This window comes from Leuciscus leuciscus (assembly GCF_965113295.1).
Source record: "Leuciscus leuciscus genome assembly, chromosome: 21".
Taxonomy (NCBI): domain Eukaryota; kingdom Metazoa; phylum Chordata; class Actinopteri; order Cypriniformes; family Leuciscidae; genus Leuciscus; species Leuciscus leuciscus.
In genome coordinates this window covers 28541352-28553072 of record NC_138745.1, presented here as the reverse complement: position 1 = coordinate 28553072, position 11721 = coordinate 28541352, and the positions used below count along the sequence as shown (strand labels likewise).

Below are 11721 nucleotides of genomic sequence, written 5' to 3'. Positions count from 1 at the left end.
GAGATCTGAGACCATTCCTCCATTCAGAAACTCTCCAGATCCTCCAGATGCTTGTGGACTCTTTTCTTCAGCTCATCCGTCAGGGGATGCTATGCCCATGACAAAACCTTCATTCTGTGGTCAGTGAACTATTCTGTTGTTTATTTTGAGATGTGCTTTGGATCATTGTTATGCTGGAAGATCCAACTACTGCCCAGTTTAAGTTTCCTGACAGGGTCAGACAGGTTTTGATTTAATATCTGTTTGTACTTGATGATACTGTGTATCCTAACATGTTGTACAGGGTCTTTGGGAAAAAAATTGCTACACATTATTAAAGATCCACCACCATACTTCACAGTGGGGATCGGGTACTTTTTCCACGTGGCTATGTTTCTGTTTACACCAAACCCACAGTCACAGTCACAGTCCCAGTGAAAGTTCCAGTAACGGCTGGCAAACCGTAGGTCCATGAAATTGCTGTTTGATGTCACCAAAGCCCTTTTTTTTTTTATTGCAACCTTCCCAAACAAGTTGTGGTTTTATAGGTGAGGTCTGATCATAGTTTTGGAGACTTTCTGACCCCAAGACCCAACTGGCATCTGCAATTCTCCAACTTTGAACCTTACAGTTTTTTAGGTGACTCAAGCCATCCTCCTCAATATAGACACACGTCCTCTTCCAGGTAGCTGATCATCACCAGTTGATTCAAACTTCTTAACCATTGCCCAGATAGTGGAAATGAGTATTCCAACAATTAAACAATTATCTTATATCCACTTCATGATTTGTCCCATTTTCTTGACAGGTTGTCATTGTTTACAATATATTAACTGTAAATATCTAGGGCTACTGGACTGTAAAGATGCAGCAAATAAGCACCAGAATAAATGATACGCCCAAAACCAGTTTAGGGATACTTCTTTTTTTTAAAGTATACCCAGGCATTTCTTTCCTCCTGCATGCTATAGTAATAAAGTTAACTGTGGCCCTGAGCACCTTGTGATATCCACTACTACAGTAAATCTCTGCTTTGTTGTCATGACAATCCGTCTCTACACTGAATGTGTCTCATCCTTATGGGGAATTCTTATATAACACTCAATGATAAAAACAGTAGAACTAGCCATAATGTATCTTTTTTAAAAGTCCTTAGACTGCTTCTGGTGCTCATAGAGTGTGGAGTTAAACAAGATTCAAATGTCAATCACAATAGTTTATTGTGAGAAACAATTAAGTGTGTGTGTGTGTGTGTACACACACTAAGTGGGCGTGCTATAGCGTCACAGCAGAATTGAGTGGGTGAATCTTGGCTGTCAAACTGGAGTGCAAAAAAGTTAATACTGTAGTAATCCTTGTTTTTTCAGTTTTACCGTTTTTGAAAGGTCCATGAGACCAAAAGACTGGTGTAAAGGCACCTCTGATTGGTTAAGGGGTGTTCTCATGCTGCCCTGACAGACTTGAGCTTGTGCTGTTGGGCCACAAACTGAGCCTTCTGTATAGCTAGCTGAGTGTCTTCCTCGCTGATGTCCAGATGCCACACAGCCCTGACTGTGTCCCCGACATGGGGGAACATCAGAACCCGGACCCCTTGTCCCAGAGCCTTCACCTCTTCTTCATCTACACCTGCCATCCGTTCGCAGAACTCCGCTGGGCTCATCCGGCGGTCCCGCAGACAGAACCTCAAAATGTTGCTTTCCACAGTGGTCAGATCCACCCGGTACAGAGAAGGGTCACACTTTAACAGCGCTTTAAAAGAGAAGGTGAGAGACGTTACATTAGACTCTTGAAATAGAACTGTGGATATTTAAACTGGACCTGTTCCATGGAACCCAAAATGAGACATTAAAAATGATAAAACAATTTAAATAGCTCTTTTCAAGGCACTGAATGGGGACTGAAATGTTCAAGCTTCAAAAAGGACACAACAGCACCATAAAAGTATCATGTGTGTTGTCCATATGACTCGTGCACTATATATCCAAGACTTCTGGAGTCATACAGTCACTTTGTGTGAAGAACAAACCGCCACTTAAGTCATTATTCACAGATGTTATTTTAATTCTAACTGCTGCATTCATTGAGTCAGTGAGCAGAACTCAAGGACCGAATCCGTCTGATTTAATAATAAATAATTAAAACATTTTTTTTTGCCTTTTGGAGCTTGAGCCCTCTGAAATGACTATTGAAAAAAGCAGAAAAATACACCTTTTGTCTACCCTGAAAGAAAAACTTTAAATGGGTTTCTAAGAACACGAGGGTGAATAACTACCGTAATGACTTTTACTTTTGAGTGAAATATTCCATTGAGTTTTTATTTATTTATCCTAACCTCTTCAGTTCTGACTTTTTTTATGCTTTTAGTTACAGATTTTTCAGTCAGGTTTAGTATGCGTTTATTGCCAGATGAGAATGAGCATAATTAGATGACATACAAAACGGTGGTGCCATTAACTAATTTCAGCTACTGCGAATAAGAGTATTTTATATGCCTAATATATTCCTTCTGATTCTTTTATAATAATTATGTTCTAAGAATATTTAATGACAGCTATTCACGCTCAAGCTAACTATTGTAGTAAAGCATCATGTGTAGTGCTTGTGTAGTGTCATGCTGAGGGTTCAAGGAAATCTATGGGGTTCTGTCACCTTGAGCAAAGCGTCTGGCGTTCCTGTGGTCCTCCTCCAGTCTGCCAATCATGTCTGACAGGGCAATCTTACCAGCTGCTGCCAAGACACCCGATTGGCGCATTCCTCCGCCAAGTATCTTGCGGGCACGCACTGCTCTCTGTATGAAATCTTTTGACCCACCTAGCATGGTGCCCACAGGTGCCCCGAGTCCCTGCCAAACAGCAAGTCAGATCAAATGAGCCTTTTTGTTTCTGCATTGTGTGAGATTTCCAGCTCTTTGCATGCAATTTAATAGATAGGGATAGAGAAAACAAAAGAGAATCTATGAAAGAAAACTTATGCAGTGCAGTTCAGATATAATTATTGTATTAAATGGATGCAAATTTACAAATAGCATCCACCTTAACGAATTTAATATGCTGAGGGTCATTCACACAGAACGTTAAGTGTAAAAAAGGTTGTTTTTTTAACTCGCCTAAAAGGTTCATATACTTTAATTTTATGTTCTTCCCTGTTATTTTAGTAGCATTTATATACTATTATAGTATTTTTATGTGCTAGTGAATTTCAATTTTTTTATGTCTTTTTAGCTTTAATTATTTATTTAATTTTAGTTTTAGTAATAAAAAAACATTTCATTCATTAAAAAAAATATATATATATATATATATATATATATATTTTTTTTATCTTAATAAACAATAGCAACACAGCCCTGAAATCTACTTATAATATTAGTAAAGTTGTTTTCACACCAATAACAGTCATTTTTCACAGCCATTTTCCAACTTGAAATGGCTTCTTTCTTTTTTTTTGCTGATGTCTCTGATAACAGAGGTACTGAGATGAAATAATTAATTTGGCTGGTCATGTGATCTAAGCATGTTGGCTCCTATAAGGTGACCTACTCAATGCAAAATTAAACCCATCTGGTGTGAAAACCCCTAACGTGTGAAAACATAGTCCTAACCCTATCCCTACCCCTAAACTTTACCCTACCCATAATTTATCCCTAAAATCAGAGGAAAATGATAGGTGAATAAGAATAGTGTAGAAGCTCCAAACCCTTGTTGTAAGCCTAAACTAAAAACTACCCCTCAAATCTGATATGTTGATTGATATGTTGTTTCAGGATCAACAAGGATGTTAATCCAGGAACATGTTCTTCTTGGTGAATTTAAGTTAACAATAATTATATATTAGCATGCAGGCACACGTTTATAAAGGACACATGGAATACAGATAGTTGCTTTTTCCCCATATGTCTGTAGTCAGAACAGGCAGAAGTGATTTGATATTCATATCAGTGATCTTTTTCTATAAGCCTCAATTACATTTAATGTCTTTCAGCAAGAGGGAAAGAGGAAAATTCGGTGACAGAGAGTAGCCTGTTTAGCTAGCTGCAAACAAGCTCTGTAATTAAAATGCAAATACGCTTGTTGAAATCTACTCCAAGGATTTTGTTGAGACTTGAGAGTGATTAGGTTTTACTTCAGGGTCTCTTCAATCGACTTGATCTGAGTTGTGACGTTGAGTTCATTCCAGGGGAGTAATGAGGGAGGACATTTCAAATCCTAGATGATATGATATGATTAGAGGTGCGTTATCAGAGGAAAGTACCACACTTTGATGATATGACTAAAAATAAGACTTGATTATCTGGACGTGAGACACCTTCAGGGTGCAGGTTATAAACCATACAGGCACTGACTTTAACAAGGTCATTTTCAATGCCTCTCACTTAAACTGATTTCCACTGCTTTTTGATGGAAAACTCTCACTGCCTGGAGATGTTTTGTTCAAAATGACTGAAATAACTTTCTTAGAAAAGCACTTTCCAGAGCATGAAAGCTACTGCTGGTTTTAATAAGTACATTTTTCCTATTATGAAAATCTCACCATTATGTTCTAGGTGAATTTGTTGCTGCAGTTGCTATACAGTTTCAATTTCCAAATGATGTTTTCCTATTTCCTTTTCATTGGCCTTACCGGCAGCTACAATAAATCACACTACATTGTGCTGAAATACAGACTAGCCATTCCAGATTCATCCAAATTAATCAGAACAAATATAGATATGTTTATATTTTCAGCACAATTTCTCTAGTCATATTTGTCACAAGATTCTTCAGAAATCAGAAATGCTGATTTGGTGCTTAAGAAACATTTATTATTATTATCAATGTTGGAAACAGTTGTGCTGCTTAAAGGATTAGTTCAACCCAAAATGAAAATTTCCTAATAATTTACTCACCCCAATGCCATCCAAGATATCCATGTCTTTCTTTCCTCAGTGGGAGAGAAATTATGTTTTTTGAGGAAAACATTTCTGGATTTTTCTTCTAACAATGGACTTCATTGGTTACCATCGTTTTTTAAGTCCAAATCAATGCAGTTTCAAAAGTCTTTGAAGTGTTTAAACGGGCTGGACGCGATCACAGCTGAAGAAGAGGTTGTTATCTAGCGAAACGATAGGTCATTTAAAAAAAAAATATATATAATTTATAGACTTTTTACCTTCAATAGTTCGGATTGAGCTGATCAACAAACGGACAGGGAACTATGTCATCACGTTGAAAGGTCACGCCGGCGCCGGCAATACTATTTGAACTACTATTTATATTCATCAGAATGTTATTCATATACTATTCATATTCATATTCACTGAATACTATTACTATATACACTCACCTAAAGGATTATTAGGAACACCATACTAATACTGTGTTTGACCCCCTTTCGCCTTCAGAACTGCCTTAATTCTACGTGGCATTGATTCAACAAGGTGCTGAAAGCATTCTTTAGAAATGTTGGCCCATATTGATAGGATAGCATCTTGCAGTTGATGGAGATTTGTGGGATGCACATCCAGGGCACGAAGCTCCCGTTCCACCACATCCCAAAGATGCTCTATTGGGTTGAGATCTGGTGACTGTGGGGGCCATTTTAGTACAGTGAACTCATTGTCATGTTCAAGAAACCAATTTGAAATGATTCGAGCTTTGTGACATGGTGCATTATCCTGCTGAAAGTAGCCATCAGAGGATGGGTACATGGTGGTCATAAAGGGATGGACATGGTCAGAAACAATGCTCAGGTAGGCCGTGGCATTTAAACGATGCCCAATTGGCACTAAGGGGCCTAAAGTGTGCCAAGAAAACATCCCCCACACCATTACACCACCACCACCAGCCTGCACAGTGGTAACAAGGCATGATGGATCCATGTTCTCATTCTGTTTACGCCAAATTCTGACTCTACCATCTGAATGTCTCAACAGAAAATCGAGACTCATCAGACCAGGCAACATTTTTCCAGTCTTCAACTGTCCAATTTTGGTGAGCTTGTGCAAATTGTAGCCTCTTTTTCCTATTTGTAGTGGAGATGAGTGGTACCCGGTGGGGTCTTCTGCTGTTGTAGCCCATCCGCCTCAAGGTTGTGCGTGTTGTGGCTTCACAAATGCTTTGCTGCATACCTCGGTTGTAACGAGTGGTTATTTCAGTCAAAGTTGCTCTTCTATCAGCTTGAATCAGTCGGCCCATTCTCCTCTGACCTCTAGCATCAACAAGGCATTTTCGCCCACAGGACTGCCGCATACTGGATGTTTTTCCCTTTTCACACCATTCTTTGTAAACCCTAGAAATGGTTGTGCGTGAAAATCCCAGTAACTGAGCAGATTGTGAAATACTCAAACCGGCCCGTCTGGCACCAACAACCATGCCACACTCAAAATTGCTTAAATCACCGTTCTTTCCCATTCTGACATTCAGTTTGGAGTTCAGGAGATTGTCTTGACCAGGACCACACCCCTAAATGCATTGAAGCAACTGCCATGTGATTGGTTGATTAGATAATTGCATTAATGAGAAATTGAACAGGTGTTCCTAATAATCCTTTAGGTGAGTGTATATAATAGCAAACAATACTATTTGAACTATCCTCCTACGTACGGTCGCATTGTAAACAGTGGGGTCCATTTGTTGATCAGCTCAATCCGAACAAATTTTTTTTTAAATGACCTATCGTTTCGCTAGATAACAACCTCTTCTTCAGCTGTGATCGCGTCCAGCCCGTTTAAACACTTCAAAGACTTTTGAAACTGCATTGATTTGGACTTAAAAACGATGGTAACCAATGAAGTCCATTGTTAGAAGAAAAATCCAGAAATGTTTTCCTTAAAAAACATAATTTCTCTCCCACTGAGGAAAAAAAGACATGGATATCTTGGATGGCATTGGGGTGAGTAAATTATTAGGACATTTTCATTTTGGGGTGAACTAATCCTTTAATACTTTTGTGGAAATCATTTTTTCAGGGTCCTTTAATAATTAGAAAGTTCAAAAGAACAGATTTTTTTATTTGATTATAAATATATATATAATGCATTTTAAAATAAAAAATCATTTTAAATAATGATTAAAATATTGCTATTATTTAAAAGTATTATTTAAAGTAAAACATTTTTTAAGAATAAATTTGACTAAATCAACTAATATATTAACATCCCTCCTATCAATATATAATTACCTTAATATTAGACTTATATTGAGTACATTTCATGTAGCAGAACTGAATGAACCAGAACAACCTTCTGAACTTCATGATTACATAGCCTGTATAAAAAGAGCCATGCAAGAATAACAGAAATATTATATATTATACTAAACTGGACCTTAATCCTGTGATTGCTTACCTTGGACAGACACACACTGACAGAGTGGCAATGCTGCAGTATAACAGATGGCTGGACGGCGAGAGCCACAGCTGCATTCATCACCCTCGCTCCATCCATATGGACAGCCAAACCAAACTTGTCAGCTATGGAGCGAAGCTTTGAGCAAGAGACACAGGTATAGACATAAATTCAGTGCAATGCAATTCAATCAATGAACAAAGGTGTAATGTGGATGTGCCTCATTTGTCAAATCTAAAGCAGAACCTGTTCGTGCTAGAGTGCTGAATAAATCAGTCTTTGTTTAATCACTCGTTTACTAAATGGAGCAATTGTGTCCTATTGTTCAGAGTTCAGCCCCAGGTGTCTGGCTGCCTCAACATATTCTCTCTCTCTCTCTCTCTCTCTCGCACATGTTTAATGAACTTAAGTTTAACTAATATCTAACCTCCTGCAGGAAGGAGAGTGGGAGGACGCGCCCTCCCTGAATATTGTGCGTGTTTTCCACACAAACCAGGCGGGAGCGTGGGTAGTGTGGGTCAGGGTAACCGTGACGGATCTTGGAGATCAGCTGGTCTAGGTCAAAGGTGCCATCGCCAAGGGTGGTGACTGTTGCAGAATGGACGCCTGCTAGCTGTGAACAAAAAAAAGAACTCATATTTTTCATCCTACTGATAATTTGGTACACGGATGTTTTTTCAATTATGGGCACTTTAAAAAAAAAAAAAGCTCTCTTAAAACACACTTTTCATACCCTGACTAGTTAATTAAATCCTGGCATATGAAATAGTAGTCAGAAAAATCAATTCTTTTTTTTTTAAATGGAAGTTTATTGAACCGTTAGACATAAAAAAATCTACAAAAAATGCATGTGTTTTTTTGTTGAGTATTATATTTAATAATATTTTGTATGGCTCATATAGTATGACATTAGTAGAATAAGGAGGTCATACTTGACAGTAAAAAAAAAAAACAGCTCAGTTTTATACTTAAATGATAATTTTATATATGATATTTATATGGACAAAAAATAAGATTAAATTATATTCTTTGTCCCTCTATATCTCCCAATAATATGTATTGGTAAGATTTTATTTGAATGCTTAGTTTTATGATCAAAGCTCTTAAGTTTTTACTGTGGGCGGCAAAACATATGCAATGCAATACAAAATAAATGTTCCTCAAAAATATTATGTATCATATTTGATACTCACATTTTAACACGGTTTTAACATAAGAGACTTTCAGTAAACAATCTTGCTGATCACAAACTTTTGAATGGTAGTGTACATGCATCATATATTTTCTTTCTAAATCATAATGATAATTTCCACCACATCTCAAATTATCATTGTGTTTAATAGCATTCTGTGGTAGAAATAACATTTAACCTTTTGGAATAAAATAGCAGACTCCTTTATGAATATGTTACATAAATCACGCAGCTGTCATGCATTATTTAATTCAATTTAAATTGACATAGGATTGCAAGAATATTAAATACAATTCTGAGAAAAAGAATACAAATATATCCCCCATTTGTTCATACCTGTGCACTTCCTCCTTGCTCATAAACATGAATATGAGAGAGATCACCTACTATCATCTCATCACCCCGCTCTCTGCAGTGAACCATAACTGAGAGAGAAAGAAGGAAAAAAAACATGAGGGCAACATATGTGTACATTACTGCAGCATCTGGTCACTAACAAGAATAGAATTCCTTGAATAGTGAGCTATTTCTGTGAGCTAAAGCACAAATCAGTATCATTTTCAAATATCAGAATTGAATAGCCAGAGGCGGCTTTTAGGCAGTGATGCCGACCACAGCCACTGCAAAATACGTGTACCTATAAGCTTTTACCAAGTGACAACTGTAAACAAGTTTTATTAATAGCCCTGGGCACTATCCTGCAATCTCACCTGCAATCAGGTTACTCATCGTTCCTGTGGGGACATATAGAGCCGCTTCCATACCAAACATATCAGCAGCTATTTTCTGCAGTTCTACAGAAAGAATGGGAAAAATACAATGTATAAAAGTATGCTGATCTAAATGTCCTAATGCATGAACATATGTAAACAACTGTTTTGCATTGCACATATAAACACTACCTCAAGTCTGATTAGTACACATACTAATTATTTAATATAGAATTGATTGTAAAGTAAAACAGAATTATGAAAAAAAAGTAAGCCTTTTTTTAAGATTACGAATACCATCAAATTGAATTGAATAATCCTTACATTATCCTAACTCAAAAAGGTGTTTAACACCTTGTAATGTAATGCTATGTAATCTGATATTAGCTCATGAGAGCTAATCGGAAGAAAAGTAGTTCTTATTTAACAAAAGATGCAGATCATATTTATTCATTATTCATGAATAATGTCTGTGTCCTTGTCAAGTTGTTTAGCAACTAACGTTTTGATTATATATTTTTTTATATAACTTTTAGATTTTTGTTTGAAACTATTCTCAATTTGTTGTAAGATGTATTTGTCAATTATGTAGAAATGATGTATTATATTATTTTATTTTGTGTTTATCTTTATGTATTCCCTCGGCAATGTTCTTATGTTATTGTTAATCGAACATAAAAAATAATAATTATAATAAAAAATAAAAAAACTGTTTAACTGATGTGAGCGCCCTCTCATGGCCATTAAAGAAACAGCGGGTAAGAGTAAACACACCATGTGAGAGCTATGTGACGTCTATAACATCTGTTTTTATGCTTTTAACTGATGAATCCCAATTAAACACGTCTTAGATTGTCACAACAGAAGCACACACAACAGTGACTGCGTGTCTATATCTAACCAACCATTGACAGTAGGGTCTTCTCCGAACACATCGTCTCCGACCTCAGCCTGGGCCATAGCTTGGCGCATGACAGCTCCGGGTTTGGTGACGGTGTCGCTGCGGAGGTCCACCGTGCGAACAGCTGATCCCGTAGCCGCTTGCGGAGACCCGTAGTACAGCCGCACCGGATCCACGCAAACAACTCGACGAGGTTTGTGTAAGCAATGACGGACTAAACGAGCTGGAAGCGTTAGTGTTTTGGAGCTCATGTCTTCTTGTTTGCACTGTAATGTAACGGTGAATTCTGCAGTAGTGCATCAATTCACACTACTTTCCTGAACTTTGGTTTACTGTATTCGATAATCATTGATGTAAACGGCTTTAAGCTTCCAGACATGAATAATGGAACTCACAAATATCGATCAGTTAGTAACCTGCTCAAAACTACATTTTTAACTACAAGTTATACTCATTTTTGTCCACTTGTGGGCGCTCATGTTTAACATTTTAGCTCCGTAGTACTTGAGCACTTCATGGTTTTTAACGTGTCTGAGCTGCATTATGCAGTATCTTTCAAAATGCAACTTCCATTATTAGAAATGATCGATGTAGGATTTTAAATTTTTAAATTGTTTCACTTCTTTTGAAATACTTTTTTTTTTATGTCTCTGCTATGGAGCAAACTGATCTCTAACTACTCTAAAAGTAGGCCCTATCTCATCACATAATCCACACTTCAAAATAGCATTCCATTGCATTAACAAAACATCAAACTAAGTGACATTTTATTAGCACAAGCACTTCCTTTAGTCATCAAATTGTGGAACATGTTTAAAGTTAATCTGATAAACAACATCATTGGTTACTTTATACACCCCTGCGTGAACTTGAGGGCTTTGAGGAAATTAAGTTAGTTCTGAGAAAAGATCTTGCATCATTTGTTTGCAGATGCCATATTGTGATATTTTTGTATCTAAGGGAATGACATTATTAAATGACATGTAAGTGTGACTTTGCACTTTAACAATGTACAATTAGGTTCCATGTTAGACTAACAATGAAAAATACTTCTAAAGCATTTAGTAGACTTAGTTAATATTAATTTGCATTACTAATACATTATTAAATCAAAAGTTATATCTGTTTGGTCCTAACATGACTAACAATGAACCCTTGTATTTATATTAACAGTATTTTACAGTGTATATGTACTGTATATATCCCCAAATGTCCATGCATGCTGTATAATATATGATGGTGGATTACAAGTGTTTTTTGTAGCAGGGACATTTAGATATCTTGACTTTATGTCATGCTACTAAAATATCTGTTGGTTACATGTAACTAAAAAACAATTTGACTTTTAAAACAGTACATGCACCCACAGATGTGTAGCAATGTCATTTAATCACGACACGCATGTTTGCTGAGTGACTGCGTGCCTTATTGAAGATGATGCCTATTTAACTATATATGTGGCCATTAAAATATCCACTTCTCATTAATAGCTCTTAATTGCAAATCAAAAATAACATCACAACCGTAATGTCAGCATGGCTTCTAATTCCGCTTGATACTCGAGTGTCACGCTCGCATTCTCACCGCTGTGAGTAACACAATCTTATTTACACCC

The 11721-nt window shown here is 36.8% G+C and overlaps 1 protein-coding gene across 1 annotated transcript; it reads right to left on the bottom strand.

Moving 5' to 3' along the window:
* Positions 1 to 1174: 1174 nt before the first annotated feature.
* On the bottom strand, positions 1175 to 10500 carry tha1 (threonine aldolase 1). The gene is made up of 7 exons (XM_082152019.1): positions 10111 to 10500; positions 9206 to 9289; positions 8832 to 8920; positions 7731 to 7916; positions 7304 to 7441; positions 2629 to 2821; positions 1175 to 1728 (listed from the first exon to the last, which is right to left on the bottom strand). Exons 1-7 carry the CDS (start codon positions 10355 to 10357, stop codon positions 1421 to 1423), a joined length of 1245 nt encoding a protein of 414 aa, XP_082008145.1. The 5' UTR covers positions 10358 to 10500; the 3' UTR covers positions 1175 to 1420.
* Between the last annotated feature and the right edge of the window lie 1221 nt (positions 10501 to 11721).

Coding starts and splice junctions, on each gene's coding strand:
- tha1 (XM_082152019.1), bottom strand. CDS start 10,357: ATGAGCTCCAAAACACTAACGCTTCCAGCTCGTTTAGTCCGTCATTGC. Junction 9,290..10,110: donor AGAAGACCCTACTGTCAATG/GTTGGTTAGATA, acceptor TTCTTTCTGTAG/AACTGCAGAAAATAGCTGCT. Junction 7,917..8,831: donor AGCAAGGAGGAAGTGCACAG/GTATGAACAAAT, acceptor TTTTGTTCACAG/CTAGCAGGCGTCCATTCTGC.